The sequence below is a fragment of the Sus scrofa genome, chromosome 3 (genome assembly GCF_054392235.1).
Source record: "Sus scrofa isolate SSC_HxYL_T2T_F1_AM1 chromosome 3, Sscrofa_HxYL_maternal_Yorkshire_Landrace_v2.0, whole genome shotgun sequence".
Classification (NCBI taxonomy): Eukaryota; Metazoa; Chordata; class Mammalia; order Artiodactyla; family Suidae; genus Sus; species Sus scrofa.
The window spans coordinates 29,815,320-29,833,105 of record NC_139385.1 but is presented as its reverse complement, the minus strand read 5'-3'; the positions used below and the strand labels follow the sequence as shown (position 1 = coordinate 29,833,105).

The 17,786-nt window shown below is 47.9% G+C and overlaps 1 protein-coding gene across 5 annotated transcripts in view; it reads left to right on the top strand.

The window, feature by feature from the left end:
- VWA3A (von Willebrand factor A domain containing 3A) overlaps positions 1-17,786 on the top strand; it is a 67,188-nt gene that overhangs the window by 11,661 nt on the left and 37,741 nt on the right. For all 5 annotated transcript variants that reach the window (XR_014840590.1, XM_085017350.1, XM_021086487.2 and 2 more), the window contains exons 7-13: positions 1,550-1,604; positions 5,593-5,691; positions 7,567-7,673; positions 12,707-12,832; positions 13,134-13,242; positions 13,466-13,531; positions 16,325-16,450. Coding sequence is in view for 3 of the 5 variants with exons in the window: in XM_021086487.2 (XP_020942146.2) it covers positions 1,550-1,604; positions 5,593-5,691; positions 7,567-7,673; positions 12,707-12,832; positions 13,134-13,242; positions 13,466-13,531; positions 16,325-16,450 (688 nt within the window). In the remaining 2 variants the exon portion in view is untranslated. The remainder of the gene's footprint in view (positions 1-1,549; positions 1,605-5,592; positions 5,692-7,566; positions 7,674-12,706; positions 12,833-13,133; positions 13,243-13,465; positions 13,532-16,324; positions 16,451-17,786) is intronic.

Genomic DNA, 17,786 nt, shown 5'->3' with positions numbered 1-17,786 from the left:
CAAGAATTGTGCAAAGAGCTGCACACGTTATCTTATTTAATTCTCACAACCACTCAAAATAGAGTGTTACTCTCAAGCTGGTTAACCAAGAGTCAGTTGCTCGATGGCCAATTTGCCAAATGTATCAAAACATTTTAACTGGAACTTTTATGGTCAAGATTCTTGGGTTGCAAGGTTCCACAGATTCTAAACAATTCTGCCATCTTTTGGCAGATTGGTTTTAGCTGTGAATCCAGCCTTTTAAGGAAGTTCAGGTCTATTCAGTTGATTGGTCATTTGGCACATTGATTTGCAGAGAATTAGCTTTCAATAAACTGACTCTTGGCAAATGGACTTGGACAGAGTCTTATTATTACCTTCATGCTGGAGGTGATGAAACTGGGGCTCAGAGAGTTTACCACACCTGTCCAGGGTCACACAGCTAGTCAATGGCAGAGCTGGATCTCAGAGACAAGCGAGTCTCTTTATACAGGGTTTTTTTTTTTTTTTTTTTTTATCTTTTTGCCATTTCTAGGGCCACTTCCACGGCATATGGAGATTCCCAGGCTAGGGGTCTAATCAGAGCTGTAGCCACTGACCTACACCAGAGCCATAGCAACACAGGATCCGAGCCGCATCTGCGACCTACACCACAGCTCACGGCATTGCCGGATCCTTAACCCACTGAGCGAGGCCAGGGGGTGGGTGGGTCCTTAACGTGAGCACCTGTGACAGGCTAGTTTCCAAACAGCCACTGGACTGGTTTGCAATTAAGGGGAAGCTCAAGAAACTCCTCTGGGCACTTTTCTTTTTTTCTCTTTTTTCTTTTTTTTTTTTTCAGTCTTTTTTAGGGCTGCACCCACAGCATATGGAAGTTCCCAGGGGTCTAATCCGAGCTGTGGCTGCCAGCCTATGCCACAACCACAGCAACATGGCCACGCTGGATCCTTAACCCACTGAGCGAGGCCAGGGATCGAACCTGAGTCCTCATGGATGCTCATCAGGTTTGTTTCCGCTGAGACACAACAGGAACTCCCTGGCCACTTACTTTTCAAAAACTAAGCTGTGTGTTCATCAATCCACTGAGAAACTGCGGCTGAGTCTCCTCATCTGTGCATTTATGACCATGTCCAGTTGCCTAGAAAATTTGTCTGAAAAGACACAGATTTAGGAAGGGCAAGAATGTTCTTCCACCTTCTTCCAGAGACCAGCCCTCCTTTAAAGGCCACTCCTAGTTCCACCAAACCACAGCCACTTGTAACGCTCATCGCCATCCCCAAGGGCACCATCCACATGCTGGATCCCTGTCACAACCTCTCTATCCGCTACCCCAGCAAGCACATGCCTTCAGTTTTCTCTTTGCTAGAAGAGAGAGTTTTCCCCTTATATTCTCCCAAAATAATATAATGTGAGGCGTTTTCCCTTTGTATGTAAGGAGATTTCTCCCAATGCCTTAGACACATGAAAAGAAAAAATATTCCCACCTGCGTTTTTCTTCCATGTATGTAAATGGCTGTTGCTCAGCGATGAAGCTGACCTCGGGTGACAAGTCTTTCTGGTGTTTTGACAGAGCTATTGAACTCTACCAACGGAGAATTCAGTGGCTCACAGAAAACAGCAAGAAGGTAACAGACATAGATTTCATAATTTTCCCCTTTCATGCATTCTGTCTGTATTTGGTTTTTTGTTTGTTTGTTTTTGTTCTTTTTGTCTTTTCTAGGGCTGCACTCGTGGCATATGGAGGTTCTTAGGCTAGGGGTCCAATTGGAGCTTTAGCCGCTGGCCTATGCCAGGACCACAGCAAAGTGGGATCTGAGCTGCATCTGTGACCTACACCACAGCTCACGGCAATGCCAGATCCTTAACCCACTAAGCAAGGCCAGGGATCGAACCTGAAACCTCATGGTTTCTAGTCAGATTCGTTTCCACTGCACCACGATGGGAACTCCTATTTTGTTCTTTTTTTATGGCTGAGTAGTATTCCACTATGTATATGTACCACATCTTCTTAATCCATTCATCTGTCAGTGGACATTTAGGTTGTCCACTACCCCTTTCTGACAGACCCCAACTGGATTCCAGGGAGGCAATCACCTGTAACTCAGCTCATGAATCCTCTGGATTCTGGGACACCTGGGGTAATGCGTAGTCCGTCACTGGGCCCAATTCCCGACGCTGCTGTCAGCAAGGCCGTGGCCAAGTGGCCTCACTCCTCTGGGTGTCTGTTTCCATATAAGCAGAAGGTAAAAGCGAGGGTTATAAAATGGAGGCACTCAGGCAAATCTGGCCCAACAACCATATTTTTCTTGGCCCCCATGGTTTTAAATATTTCTTGAGGAGTTCCCATTGTGGCTCAGTGGGTTAAGGACCCAGTGTAGTCTCTGTGAGGATGAGGGTTCCATCCCCAGCCTTGCTCAGTGGGTTAAGGATCCTGTATTGCTGTGAGCTGTGGTGTAGGTCACAGACGCCACTCTAATCTAATGTTGCTGTGGCTGTGGTGTAGGCTGGTGGCTACAGCTCCAATTTGACCCCTAGCCTGGAACTTCCAAATGCCACAGATGCAGCCATAAAAAAAGAAAAATGTTGTTGAATTAGTAGCTAAGATTTTATTTTTTTGAATTATATTTGAGATTTATACTATTGCGCTAGTTTCAGGTATATAGCAAGGAGAAATATATATACATAAACACATTTTTCAGGATATTTTCCCATTGAAGTTATTACAGAATATTGAGCAGGGTTCCCTGTGCTATACAGTAGGTCCTTGTTATCTAGTCTATACATAGTCATTGTATATGTCAGTCCCAAACTCCCCATTTCTCTCTTTTCCCCACGTTTCCCCCTTGAGTTGCCAAGATTTTAAAATCCTGATATCTCACTTTTCTGTCTGCTTTCAATATTCTCTTGAAAAGTTGGACCCTCTGGCACCACTAGGCTCCAATTCCCTCTTATGTACTTTTCCTATTATTTCTAGGGGATACATTTCTAGAATTTCAACGGCTAGATTTCAAGGAATGCATATGTTCAATGACAAAGGTTCTAAAGTCAGATTTCTTGAATGTTAAAAGGACAGGACTGGACTCAAATTGGAACTCCTCTGGTCCCTGAAAATTGGCAATGTTTTGGGACGCTTCCTACTTCATCTGGGTGATGAATTCAATACACATTGATTAGGTGATTACAGAGCAAGCCCTTTCCCAGGATTGTTTAATGAATAAATCAACAAATCATATGCAAAGTCAGTTGGTGATGGTGCTACAAAGAAAAGTAAAGCAGAGTGAGGGAACTGAGAGTGAGATTGAAGGGGCGCTATTTAAATAGAATGGTTGGGAATTCCTGTCGTGGCTCAGTGCTAAGAAACCTGACTAGCATCCAGGAGGACACAGGTTCGATCCCTAGCCTCGCTCAGTGGGTTAAGGATCTGGCATTGCTGTGGCTGTGGTGTAGGCCAGCAGCTACAGCTCTGATTTGCCTCCCCCCAGTCTGGGAACCTCCATATACTGCAGGTGCGGCTCTAAAAAGACTAAAAAATAAAAAAAATAAACAGAATGGTTAAGGAGGAGACATTGAACACCTAAAGGAAGGGAGGGAGGGAGCCCTGCAGAGATCAAGGGAAGAGGAAACAGCACATGCAAAGGCCCTGGGGCAGGAACAAGCTTGACCTGTTCCGGAAGCAGCCAGCAGGCCGGCTAGCTGCCCGGAGCTAGCAGAGCAGTGTGGAGAGTGGATTTCTTTTTTTTTTTTTTCTTGCTATTTCTTGGGCTGCTCCTGCGGCATATGGAGGCTCCCAGGCTAGGGGTCTAATCAGAGCTGTAGCCGCCGGCCTACGCCAGAGCCACAGCAACTCGGAATCCGAGCCGCGTCTGCAACCTACATCACAGCTCACAGCAACGCCAGATCGTTAACCCACTGAGCAAGGGCAGGGACCGAACCCGCAACCTAGGAATCATGATTCCTAGTTGGATTCGTTAACCACTGCGCCACGACGGGAACTCCCTCAGACTGTATTTGAAAGTGAGAGTTTTAAGCAGAGAAGTGACATGAGTCAGTCCTTAAGTTGCAAAAAGACCGATGTAGATGCTTCATAAACTGACTGTAGGGAACAAAGACTAGGAGGCAGGGATGGTGGCTCAGATTTAAGTGCTAGGTTGGGGGATAGGATGAGAACTGATGGATTCGGATTGAGCTTTGAAGGCAGAGCCGGCAGGATTTGCCAATGGGTTGGGTCGGTGTGGGCCAGAGTGCCTGGTGGTGAATGTTCAATGCCACGTACCCAGGTGGGGAACATGGAGCAAGGAATAGGTTCGAAGAGGAACCATAACTTAAGTACCCAATAAAGCATAATTTAAAGGCCAAAAGCATCCAATGGAAACCTACTGCCCTAGAGAACTATCAATTTCATGTGAATGAAAATTCCAATTTGCCGTGCAGCTATTAGCAGGATGAATGTTATGCGCTGAATCAAACAGCATTGACACGTAGCTAGAAATAGCTGCTAGAAACATAATTAGAAACGCAAAGAAATACCACTGCAGAACTCAACACCTCTGCCTTTCATTGGGAGAAATGAAGTAATAATGATAATAATAGTAATAATAATAATAATGAAATAATAATAATCATGCAGTTAGACGTCAGACTTTATGTCTTACAAAGGAGGCTTTTCTACAATCTCCAAATTTTCTTTTTTTCTTTTTTTTTTTTTTTTTGTCTTTTCGCTATTTCTTTGGGCCGCTCCCGCGGCATATGGAGTTTCCCAGACTAGGGGTCTAATCAGAGCTGTAGCTGCCAGCCTACGCCAGAGCCACAGCAGCGCAGGATCCGAGCCGCGTCTGCAACCTACACCACAGCTCATGGCAACGCCGGATCGTTAACCCACTGAGCAAGGGCAGGGACCGAACCCGCAACCTCATGGTTCCTAGTCAGATTCGTTAACCACTGCGCCACGACGGGAACTCCTCCAAATTTTCTTTAATGAACATGTATGACTTTATAGGAGTGGATAGTAAATATTAAGGGGGAAACTTTTTTTTGTTTGTCTCTTTAGGGCCGCGCACCCGGCATATGGAGGTTCCCAGGCTAGGGGTCCAATCAGAGGGGGAAACTTTATTTATTTTTATTTATTATTTTTGTCTTTTTGCCTTTTCTAGGGCCACTTCCTCGGCATATGGAGGTTCACAGGCTAGGGGTTGAATCAGAGCTGTAGCTGCCGGCCTACACCACAGTCAGAGCAAAGCGGGATCCAAGCCACATCTGCCACCTATACCACAGCTCACAGCAGCACCGGATCCTTCACCCGCTGATCGAGGTCAGGGATCAAACCCGCAACCTCATGGTTTCTAGTCAGATTCATTAACCACTGAACTACAATGGAACTCCCCGGAGGGGGGAAACTTTTACATAGAACTGCCAGAAATAGGAGCAGATCATGCCCAGAGCGAAAGCCAGGAGTCTGGAATTTGCTCTTTCCTCTATAAAATGGTTCTTCCTTCTGCTGCTTCTCATTGGGATCAAGGACTCCTTGAACTTCTGCTCCTCAGAGCAGCTCAGCGAAAGGTTTGGGGAGGCACAGAGCTGTGTGGGTTGTCTCCACCCTTCCCTCTTTGGTTTTAGGCGTTTGGCCTCATCAAGGGGGCCCGAGTCGGCATCCTGGTGGATGTGTCAGCTGTCAGCCGTGGCCCTCAGAAAGAGGAGTTCCAAAAGGACCTCCTGGTAAGTCTCTGGCACAAAGTCCCTGAAACCACCCCCACCAGCACACCCTCCCCTTGTAAGCTTGCTAACCGGCTTTGTTGACAGCGGAGGCGAGAGAGTGTTTTGCAAAGCGCAATTCACACTTAATTAGCACGTACAGTTAAAAAAAAAAAAATTATGTTGAGGTCTGGGAAACCCGGCCTCAGAGTCATTCTCTGTCGCAGTGTGAGCTTCTGGTATTCACAGAATAGCAGCTCCTCTGAGCTTGACTTTGCTTCAGAGCTCGGGGTCCCTGGAAAGACAGCCTGGAGATGGCCATCAGTTGGGCTGACTCCAGCACAGCCCAGGCTTCTGGCCTTTTCCAGACAGAGGAACCATTCTGGTTGCTCTGGCAGGTCACTAACCGAGAAGCTAAGACTCCTAGGATCAAATCCCAGGCCCCTCTGCCACTTCTGTGTGATGGTGTCACCTTATCTTTTTTTTTTTTTTTTTGTCTTTTTGCTATTTCTTTGGGCCGCTCCTGCGGCATATGGAGGTTCCCAGGCTAGGGGTCAAATCGGAGCTATAGCCACTGGCCTACGCCAGAGCCATAGCAACGCGGGATCCGAGCCGCATCTGCAACCTACACCACAGCTCATGGCAACGCCGGATCATTAACCCACTGAGCAGGGGCAGGGATCGAACCCGCAACCTCATGGTTCCTAGTCGGATTCGTTAACCACTGCGCCACGACAGGAACTCCAGGTGTCACCTTATCTTTAAAGTGGGGAAGGAGTTCCCGTACTGGCTCAGGGGTTAACGAACCCAACTAGGAACCATGAGGTTGTGGGTTCAATCCCTGGCCTTGCTCAGTGGGTTAAGGATCCAGCGTTGCCATGAGATGTGGTATAGGTGGAAGACGCGGCCCGGATCCTGCGTTGCTGTGGCTGTGGTGTAGGCTGGCAGCTGTAGCTCCAATTGGACCCCTAGCCTGGGAACCTCCCTATGCTGCAGGTGTGGCCCTGAAAAGACAAAAGACAAAAAAATAAAAAATAAAAAAATAAAGTGGAGATGATAACAGTTGACACCCCAAGGGGTTGCCAGGGGACAAAAGGGGTTCACGCAAGTGAAGTGGTGAGTGGAGCATGGAAAAAGGCCTCCATGAAGTGCTTCTTTGGGGAAACTGTAGCGCTTTGAAGAGAACCTCAGCAGCCAAAACAAGGACCTTTTAGAGGGATCAACATGGGCCAGTCCTGTCCCCTGTTCCTGGTATTCAGGCTCCCCCTCATGACTGGTCCCCAGGGCCCTAGGTGGGCTGCTCCAGTATTGGCCAGAGCAATACTTGTGTTGGCCGCAGCAATGAAGTTTCTAGCTGGCCGAGAAGGGGGAGGGATTCTCTTACTGTTGGATGTTTACCAGGCTGAGCCAGGGAGCATCCAACAGGCTGGTGCTCCATCCATCTCTCCATCCCCAGCTCACACATCCTGGACAGAAACCACGGTCCCAACCCGCGTCCTCTTCTTCCCTGGGTGCCACAGTTCAGCGCCTAGGGTCCAACCCCAGAGCACATGGAGGTGGCTGCTCATCCCACCCACACCCATGGCCCAAGGGTCCCCTAAGGAGCTGCTTCAGGAGGGACGTGGGTCTGCAGTCAGGGATGGTGAGGGCACACACGCGCCTTGGCTGGCCTAGGGCCCGCCCTCACCAGGTACAGCCAGGGACAGGCTGGGATGAGAGTTGGGTTGTGCCTCCTGCACCCCGAGACCACATGGGCAGCAAGCAATTGCCCCCTTGGGGCCACTAAGCTGAGCCTCAAGCGACCGTGTTTCAGCACAGCTCACACCCGAGCCCAGAGGGCCAGCTGCGGCGTGAGAGGTCTGTGGCCCTGAGAGCCAGTGATGTCCTTTTGTCCACCAGAGCCTCATTGACGAGCAGCTGAGCCACAAGGAGAAGCTATATATCCTGTCTTTCGGCACCACCACCAGCGCCCTCTGGCCCGACCCCGTGGACGTCAGCGCCTCCACGTGAGTGATTGCCCAGCCTTGGCCCGGGTGTTTATCTGGTCATTTTCCTCCCTGCCAGGGTCTTTATTGCACGATTAAAGTGCAAACCCAAGGGAGTTCCCGGCGTGACGCAGCAGAAAAGAATCCAACTAGGAACCATGAGGTTGCAGGTTCGATCCCTGGCCTCGCTCAGTGGGTGAAGGATCCGGCGTTGCCAGGAGCTGTGGTGTAGGTTGCAGAGGTGGCTGGGATCTGGCGTTGCTGTGGCTGTGGGGCAGGCTGGTAGCTGTAGCTTTGATTTGACCCCTAGCCTGGGAACCTCCATGTGCCCCGGGTGCAGCCCTAAAAAGCAATAAATAAATAAAGTGCAAACCCAAGGCCCAACAGATCAGTGAGTACAAAGAGATGATTCACAAAAAGCAGAAACACAGGGAGCCAGTAACTTTTGGAAAAGTGGTCAACCTCACAAACACCACAAAAGGTAAAGACCAGGCATCTTTTTTTTTTTAATTTATTTTTTTGTCTTTTTGCCATTTCTTGGGCTGCTCCCACAGCATATGGAGTTTCCCAGGCTAGGGGTCGAATCGGAGCTGCAGCCACTGGCCTACGCCACAGCCACAGCAATGTGGGATCCAAGCCGAGTCTGCGACCTACACCACAGCTCATGGCAACGCCGGATCCTTAACCCACTGAGCAAGGGCAGGGATCGAACCCACAACCTCATGGTTCCTAGTCGGATTCATTAACCACTGAGCCATGACGGGAACTCCAGGCATCATTTTTTACCCAGAAAACTAGTACAGATAGTTTTATTATTATGAAATTGTTCATTTTCAAAAATTCAAGCAGCATGAAAGGATAAATAATAGCACATGAGTCTCCCTCTGCCCCTAGCTCCCCTCTCAGCTCCCAATAACAGTTTCTTCTACTTCTGACCTGCATCAGTGTGTTTATCATCTTTTATTTAAACATAATCAGGAGCATATTACACTGTTCTGCATCTTGACTTTGCTACTCATCTTCTTATTTAAAAAGTTAAAGTTTTTTTTTTTTTTTTTGTCTTTTTGCCATTTCTTGGGCCGTTCCCACGGCACGTGGAGGTTCCCAGACTAGGGGTCCAATTGGAGCTGCAGCCGCCGGACTATGCCAGAGCCACAGCCACATAGGATCCAAGCCTCGTCTGCGACCTACACCACAGCTCAGGGCAACGCCAGATCCTTAACCCACTGAGCAAGGCCAGGGATTGAACCCGAAACCTTGTGGTTCCTGGTCAGATTCATTAACCACCGAGCCACAATGGGAACTCCAAAAATTAAAGAATTTTTTATTTAAAGTATAATTGGTTTACAGTGTTGTACCAATTTCTGCTGTATAGCAAAGTGACCCAGTCATACATATGTATATATGTTCTTTTTCTCATATAATCTTTCATTATGTTCTATCCCAAGAGATTGGATATAGTTCCCTGTGCTACACAGCAGGACCTCATTGCTTATTCTTTCTAAATGTAGTAGTTTGCATTTACTAACCCCAAACTCCCTGTCCATCCCACTCCCTCCCCCTTCCACTCCCCCTCCCCCTTGGCAACCGTAAGTCTGTTTGTGTCTGTGAGGCTGTTTCTGTTCTGTAGATAGGTTCGTTTGTGCCATATTTTAGATTCCACCTAGAAGGGATATCATATGGTATTTGTCTTTCTCTTTCTGACTTACTTCACTTAGTATGAGAATCTTGACTTGTATCCCTGTTGCTACAAATGGCATTATTTCATTCTTTTTAATGACTGAGTAGTATTCCAGTGTATGAAGAAGCTGTATCCACAGCTGTATCCACAGCTTCTTCATCTATTTATCTGTAGATGGACATGTAGGTTGCTTCCATGTCTCAGCTATTGTGAATAGTATGCAACTAATCTTGAATGTTATTTTCTCTCCGTACACAGAGATCTACCTCATTCTTTTTAATAGCTGCATCACATTCCACTGTATAGATATACTGTAATCTATTTAACTAGTCCCTTATATTGGGGAGTTTCTAACTTGGAGGGGTTTTTTTGGGAGGGTTATGGAAAAAGGGGGAAAGTAGGTAAGAATTTCTACTTAGGTAAGCAGACAGCTCTTTTCTAGGAAGGGAATAGCTACCATGTGTTAGATGCCATGCCTGGCACTTCACATGTACTTTTTTTTTTTTTTTTTTTTTTTGGTCTTTTTGGCTTTTAGGGCCGCACCCGAGGCATATGCAGGTTCCTAGGCTAGGAGTCCAATCGGAACTGAAGTTGCCGGCCTACACCTCAGCCACAGCAATGCCAGACCCAAGCCATGTCTGCAACCTACACCACAGCTCATGGCAACACCAGATCCTTAACCCACTGAGCAAGGCCAGATCCTTAACCCGCATCCTCATGGATCCTAGTCAGATTCATTAACCACTGAGCCACTAAGGGAACTCCCAAAAGGAACTCCTCTTTGTAGATAGGTACAGAGTCTGATAGCTCAGGCTTTGAATCCTGGCTCTGCCAGTTACGGGGGATTTTGACAGGTTAACTCTCTCATTAGCAGAATGAGGCAAGTATACCTTCTTCTCACGGAGTTATGGTGAAGATGACTGAAAAATAAGTGCTTGGCATGGGGCGGGTACTCAACGGCTAAGAGTGTTTTTTGTTTTTGTTTTTATTTTTTTACTGTGATTTCCATCTGATCTGTCAGAGTGGAGGTCTCCTTGAAACCTCTAGCCAAGAAATCCTCAGTACCAGTTATTCCTGGATTCCCTTGTGATTTTCTTTTTTTTCATATTCCTGCCACCTGGGCTTCTATTTACTTTGTGCCACCTGTACGATTATTGATTTTTTAAATACCAACGCTATATTTATTTTGAAGGAAACTATCAATACCATAACGGAGAAACCTGTGTCATTTGCCGTAATTAGAAAGTCATCATAAAAATAGAATGGGAGTTCGTGTCATGGTTCAGAGGTAATGACACCGACTAGCATCCATGAGAATGAATGTTCAATCCCTGGCCTCGTTCAGTGGGTTAAGGATCCTGTGTCGCCGTGAGCTGTGGTGTAGGTCACAGATGTGACTCAGATCTGGCATTGCTGTGGCTGTGGGGCAGGCCAGCAGATGCAGCTCTGATTCAGCCCCCAGCCTGGGAACTTCCATATGCCGTAGGTGCGGCCCTAAAAAGAAAGAAAAATAAATAAATAAATAAATAGAATGAAAGCAGACAAAAAAACATTTAACCCCAGCTGAAACCTATTGGCTAGAGAAGGCACCAGGCATGGCATTTGTTCTCTTTGTTTATTTTTTTATTTTTTGTCTTTTTTGCCATTTCTTGGTCCGCTCCCACGGCATATGGAGGTTCCCAGGCTAGGGGTTGAATCGGAGCTGTAGCCACCGGCCTACACCAGAGCCACAGCAACGCGGGATCCGAGCCGCGTCTGCAACCTACACCACAGCTCACGGCAACGCCGGATCGTTAACCCACTGAGCAAGGGCAGGGACCGAACTCGCAACCTCATGGTTCCTAGTCGGATTCGTTAACCACTGCGCCACGACGGGAACTCCCTGTTCTCTATGTTTAAAAGGGAGATACAACAGGAGTTCCCTGGTGGCTCAGGGGGTTAAGGATCCAGCATTGTCACTGCTGTGGGCTCTGGTTACAGCTGTGGCACGGGTTTGATCCCTGGTCCAGGAGCTTCTGCATGCCCTGGGCATGGCCGTAAATAAATAAGACAACAGTCATAATAATGAAGACAGACTTACTGGTAAAGGACTGAGTTTTTTTTTGAAGCATCAGACTGAAAGAGAAATGGATAGAGCAGAGCTCTCTCATCAGTGACACATGAGACACTTAACCAAGAAAACTCTGTGCTGACTCGTTCTTCCTGTTGTGAATGGTGTGTACCCCAGTCCACATGGGATGTAGCCACACAGCCTCACTGCCTTCTCTTGGAGGCCTCTGAGGGTTATGGGATTAACTCCATGCTTCATTCAGGCTGAAGTCTACCTCCCAAGAGAGCTAGAGGGAAAGGAGCTTAGCCCCAGACCCCCACATAGCAGAGTCGCTAGAAGCTCAAGTCCTAGAGTTACACCTGGTTTTCAGTCTCAGTGTTGCCTGTTGCTTAGAGCATCACCTTGGGCAGGTCCAAACTCTGAGCTTCAGTTTCCTCATCTGTAAAATGGGAATAAAGGTATCGCCTCAAAGAATTTTTTGTTTTGTTTTGTTTTGTTTTTTTAGGGCTGTTCCCGTGGCATATGGAGATTCCCAGGCTAGGGGTCCAATCGGAGCTGTAGCCCCTGGCCTGTGCCAGAGCCACAGCAATGCTAGATCTGAGCCTACACCACAGCTCACAGCAATGCCAGATCCTTAACCCACTGAGTGAGGTCAGGGATCAAACCCACATCCTCATGATGCTAGTCGGGTTTGTTAACTGCTGAGCCACGACGGGAACTCCAAAGAAGGGAGGTTTTTTAAGGTTGATTAATTTTCTTACTTTTTTTTGTCTTTTTGCCTTTTCCAGGGCCGCACCTACAGCATATGGAGGTTCCCAGGCTAGGGGTCTAATTGGAGCTACAGCTGCTGGCCTATGCCACAGCCATAGTAACATGGGATCCAAGCAGTGTCTTCAACCTATACCACAGCTCACGGCAATGCTGGATCCTTACCCCACTGAACAAGGCCAAGGATCGAACCTGCAACCTCATGGTTCCTAGTCGGATTCGTTAACCACTGCGCCACGATGGGAACTCCAATGTTGGTTAACCTCAACTGTGAATATCCTATACCTGGAGGCCTCTCTCCCTAGACACACTTCTCTGAGTCTTTCTTTTTTTAAACATGTTTGATCTTCCTTCCTTCCTTTCTTTCTTTTTCCCCCACACCCACAGCATATGGAAGTTCCCAGGATGGGGATCAAACCAGCCATGCCACAGAGGCACACAGGATCATTAACCCACGGTGGGAATTCTCCATCTCAGAGAATGACTGTCAAGCTGAAACAAGCTTGTATCTGTCCTGGGCCTGGCACCTCGTAAGAGTACCGTGATCCCCTCCAGCCTCCAGGAACTCAAGCTCTGGGTGAAGAAGCTACAACCTGATGGAGGCAGCAACCTGCTACAAGCCCTGAAGAAAATCTTTGCTCTGAAGGGACTGAATTCTCTGGTGACCATAATGGGAAGCTGGTAGGTCCCTTTTCCTAAGCAGATAACCGGGACGTAGGAAAGGGGAACTAAACCATTGTTCGAGGAAAGACGGTCAAGCCTGACTCTCCACATACACTGGAGAGAAGGGCTGTGTTCACAGCCCGTCCGTTCACAGATGCTGGCCCAGGGCGGCCAGGCCTCAGTCCACTCCGCCCTGTGTCTTACACAGGTGACCTGGGATGCAGGTGGTTGGTGAGATTTGGTGGGTATTCCTTGGGAGTTACCATTTTGCCGGGCATGGGTCTCATGGTGGGGTACCCGCTTCTCTTCTTCTGCCCAGCCCAGATCAGCCTTCCGAAATCCTGTCCGACTACATCCAACAGGCCACCGTGGGAAGGGACCTCATCACCCACATCATCACCTACAAATGCGATGATCAGGTGCCCCTTGTAAGTAGCCAAGATTCTCCAAGGCTCCCCTCGGATTGGCCGGAGTGAGCCGGGCCGGTCTTTGAGGCCCCCGGGCTGCAGACCAGGACACAGCCCTCCTGGTACCCCGTTCTCCCGTTGGTTAGTCGGGAAGCTTGGACTGTTGGGAGGCTCAGTCAGGGAAGAAGCTTGCAGAGGACTGGCACTGCCCTAGGGAGGGCTGACCCTGTCACCACCCCTGCAGGCTGTTCTGAAGAACCTCGCAGAAGCTCTTGGGGGCTGCTACCACTGCTATAGCCCAGAGACAGAGGTAAGCCCCTGGGCCAACACAATGCCCCCTCCTCCTGTCCCTACCTGCCTCCAGGGTTGTGCACAGGGAATCTGGGCCAGACAGACTATGCTGTGTGTATTCTTGCTGCCTGCACCCCCAATGCGGCCAGCATACCCAGGTAAAATCAGGTTAAAAGGAATATATGGGAAGAATAGGAACAGCGTGAGTCTCAAGGGAGCCTCCTATTGTGTATGATGAGTTGATTGCATACCGGTGAGCAGGTAGAAGCTTTTTATTTATCTGAGTTTTTCTGGCTTTACTGAGATGCAATTGACACATAACATTGTGTGAACTTATACAACTTGCCATCTGGCCAACTCTTGGCACTTTTCAATACGTACAATGGTTTTAGGCATATCTTTGGGCTTCTCCACATTAAAAGCTCTTGAAGGACAGAACTTTGGTCTGGTTTCTAGGCAACATGGAATAAGAGAAAGAGCTAGAGAAAAACCTGGGAGCAAGGTTTTAATCTGCCATTTGCCAGCTGGGTCTACCTAGTGTTTGTTACATCTGTTTGCCTTCCCTTTTAGCATGTGGGCAGGTTTCCAATTGCTCTGAGCCTTGTTCCCTCATCTGTAAAATATTGGGATCCATTGTGAGACTATAACAAGTTAAACAACACGGAGTAGGAGTTCCCGTCATGGCTCAGTGGTTAATGAATCCGACTAGGAACCATAAGGTTGCGGGTTTGATCCCTGGCCTCTCTCAGGGTTGGGGGAATCCAGCGTTGTCGTGAGCTGTGGTGTAGGTCGCAGACGTGGCTCGGATCTGGTGTTGCTGTGGCTGTGGTGGAGGCTGGCAGCTGGAGCTCCATTTCAGCTCCTATCCTGGGAACCTCCACATGCCTCTGGTGTGGTCCTAAAAAGCAAAAACAAAACAAAACACAGAGTAAAAGCTTAAAGTATAGCATACATACGTACTGTCAGTTTGTCGCTTTAAATGTTTTCTCCAAGTATTTCAATGGCTGAACTGAAGAAACAGATTTATTTATGGCCCCATTAGAAAAAAAAAAAAAGATAAGCTTTGCTCATTTTGTACAGTGTTAATGAGGCGTCTTTAAAGAAAATCCCAGGAAACTATTTAGTGTGCAGAAGATCCCTTCCAGGAGTTCCTGTCGTGGCGCAGTGGTTAACGAATCCGACTAGGAACCATGAGGTTGCGGGTTCGGTCCCTGCCCTTGCTCAGTGGGTTAACGATCCGGCGTTGCCGTGAGCTGTGGTGTCGGTTGTAGACGCGGCTCGGATCCCGCGTTGCTGTGGCTCTGGCCTAGGCCGGTGACTACAGCTCTGATTTGACCCCTAGCCTGGGAACCTCCATATGCCGCAGGAGCGGCCCAAGAAATAGCTAAAAAGACAAAAAAAAAAAAAAAAAAGATCCCTTCCAGAAGGAAATGTTGAAACAAAACAGGAGCAAAAGACCTCCCCCCCAAAAAAGAGGGAGTTCCCATCGTGGCTCAGTGATTAACGAATCCGACTAGGAACCATGAGATTGCAGGTTCAATCCCTGCCCTTGCTCAGTGGGTTAAGGATCCAGCGTTGTCGTGAGCGGTGGTGTAGGTTGCAGACGCGGCTCCGATCCCGAGTTGCTGTGGCTCTGGCGTAGGCCGGCGGCTAAAGCTCTGATTGGACCCCTAGCCTGGGAACTTCCATATGCTGCGGGAGCGGCCCTAGAAAAGGCAAAAAGACAAAAAAAAAAAAAAAAAAAAAAAAAAAAAAAAAACAGGAGCAGACAGTAACACAGGAGAATGGGATGGCCCTTGTAAACTTAGGGCTGTCTTTATCTGCACCAGATTTCACGCCAGCTTCCTTTGATTTACAAATGAATAAACATTTTGTACCCCTCATCTGAAGCCCAGATTTCAGGTTTGAGAAACAAAACCAAATGGAACGTGAAAAATAAAGCAAGATACAGCCAAACACAGCGAGCTCTCTCTGAAGAAAGCTTTTAAAGCCGGGCCAGTAGAACCCTGAGTTTCCATCCAGTTGCTCCACCTCACTCTGCACCCACCAAAGCTCTGTCTCTCCCAGATGGACCTGTCCTACTGCAGGAGACCCAGAGCAATCTATTCTCCTTTTTTTATTTTCAGGGGCACATCTGCGGCCTATGGACGTTCCCCGGGCTAGGGGTCGAATCAGAGCTGCAGCTGCCGGCCTATGCCACAGCCACAGCCTCGCAGGATCCAGCAGCATCTTGCGACAATGCCAGATCCTTAACCCACAGAGCAAGGCCAGAGATGGAAGCCGCATCCTCATGGACACCATGTCGGGTTCTTAAGCCACTGAGCCACATGAGAACTCTCTTGTTTGTTTGTTTCTTCATATTTTTAAGGTTAGACACACTTCGGTTGTTTCAAAGACTGCAGGCCAGGAGTTCCCATCAGGCTCAGCGGAAACAAATCTGACTAGCATCCTTGAGGACATACGTTTGATCCCCGGCCTCACTCAATGGGTTAAGGATCCCGTGTTGCTGTGGCCGTGGTGTTGGCCGGCCGGTGTAGCTCCGATTGGACCCCTAGCCTGGGAACCTCCATATATGGTGCAAGCCCTAAAAAGACTAAATAAATACATAAAAGACTGCAGGCCAGTACCGTGAAATGTAACACAAGATGTTCCCAGGCTCTCTCCTGCACATAGACCCCTGTTTGTAAGGTCTGCTTTGAAAAGTCTGCCACTCCACCTTAGGGATTGATGGGTGTGCCTGTCCTTTCGCGCCTTGGCCACTGCTGGTAGCCAGGTGACTTCTGAATGACTGATTGCACCCCCTCACACACAGGTCTGCAGCAGCCAGGAGGTGGATGCGCTCCTGGCAGAAATCCGGAAGGCCCAGAGCCTTCAGGGCCACGTCCAAGCCCTGCACCAGAGCCCCTCCTGCGAGGAGCCCGCAGGTGCAATGCAGGAGGTAGGTGGTCAGAATCCCAGGCTCAGATCTTCTAGGGGCACCCAGCTGGCCTCTCTGTGCTCTCCTATCTCACCTCTCACTCAAGGGCACAGCTGCCAGGCCACCCCAGCCCCACCCCACACCACCCACCCTCCTATTTGGAAAGTGGAAGAAGGCGACACCCCATCCCCCGATGCCCCCACAACTCTGAGTTGCCCTGGCCTCCTGCTGTGCCAGAAAGATCCTGGTGGATTTTCTTTCTTTCTTTTCTTTTCTTTTTTTTTTTTTTAAATTAAAGTATAGTTGATTTACAATGTTGTGCCAATTTCTGCTGCACAGCAAAATGACTCAGTCATACATGTATATACATGGGTTTTTTTTTTTTTTTTTTTTTTGTCTTTTGTCTTTCTTTTAGGGCCTCACCTGTGGCATATGGAGGTTCCCAGGCTAGGGGTCTAATCAGAGCTGTTGCTGCCGGCCTACACCACAGTCACAGCAATGCCAGATCCGAGCTGCGTCTTTGACCTACAGCACAGCTCATGGCAACGCTGGATCCTTAACCCACTGAGTGAGGCCAGGGATCGAACCTGCATCCTCATGGTTCCTAGTCGGATTCATTTCTGCTGTGCCATGATGGAAATTCCGTGTGCCATAATTTAGGTTCTACATAGAAATTACAACATATGGTATTTGTCTTTCTCTTTCTGATTTATTTCACTTAGAAGGATAATCTCTAGTTGTATTCATGTTGCTGCAAATGGCATTATTTCATTCTTTTTTACAGCTGAGTAGTATTCCATTGTGTATATGTACCACATCTTCTTAATCCATTCATCTGTCAATGGGCATTTAGTTGCTTCCATGTCTTGGCTCTTGTGAACAGTGTTGCTATGAACATAGGGGTACATTATCCTTTTGAATGAAAGTTTTGTCCAGATATATGGCCAGGAGTTGGATTGCTGGATCATATGGTAGTTCTATATTTGGTTTTCTGAGGATACTCCATACTGTTTTTCATAGTGATTATACCAATTTACATGCCCACCAACAGTGTAGGAGGGTTCCCTTTTCTCCACACCCTCTCCAGCATTTGTTATTTGTTGACTTGTTCACGATGGGCCATTCTGACCAGTGTCAGGTGGTATCTCATTGTAGTTTTGATTTGAATTTCTCTAATAATTAACGATGTTGAGCATCTTTTCATTTGCCTACTCGTCATCTGTATGTCTTCTTTGGAGGAATGTCTATTTAGGTCTTCTGCCCGTTTTCCTTTTTTCTTTCTTTCTTTTTTTTTTAAGGGCTGCATATGGAGGTTCCCAGGCTGGGGTCCAATCTGAGCTACAGTTACCGGCCTATA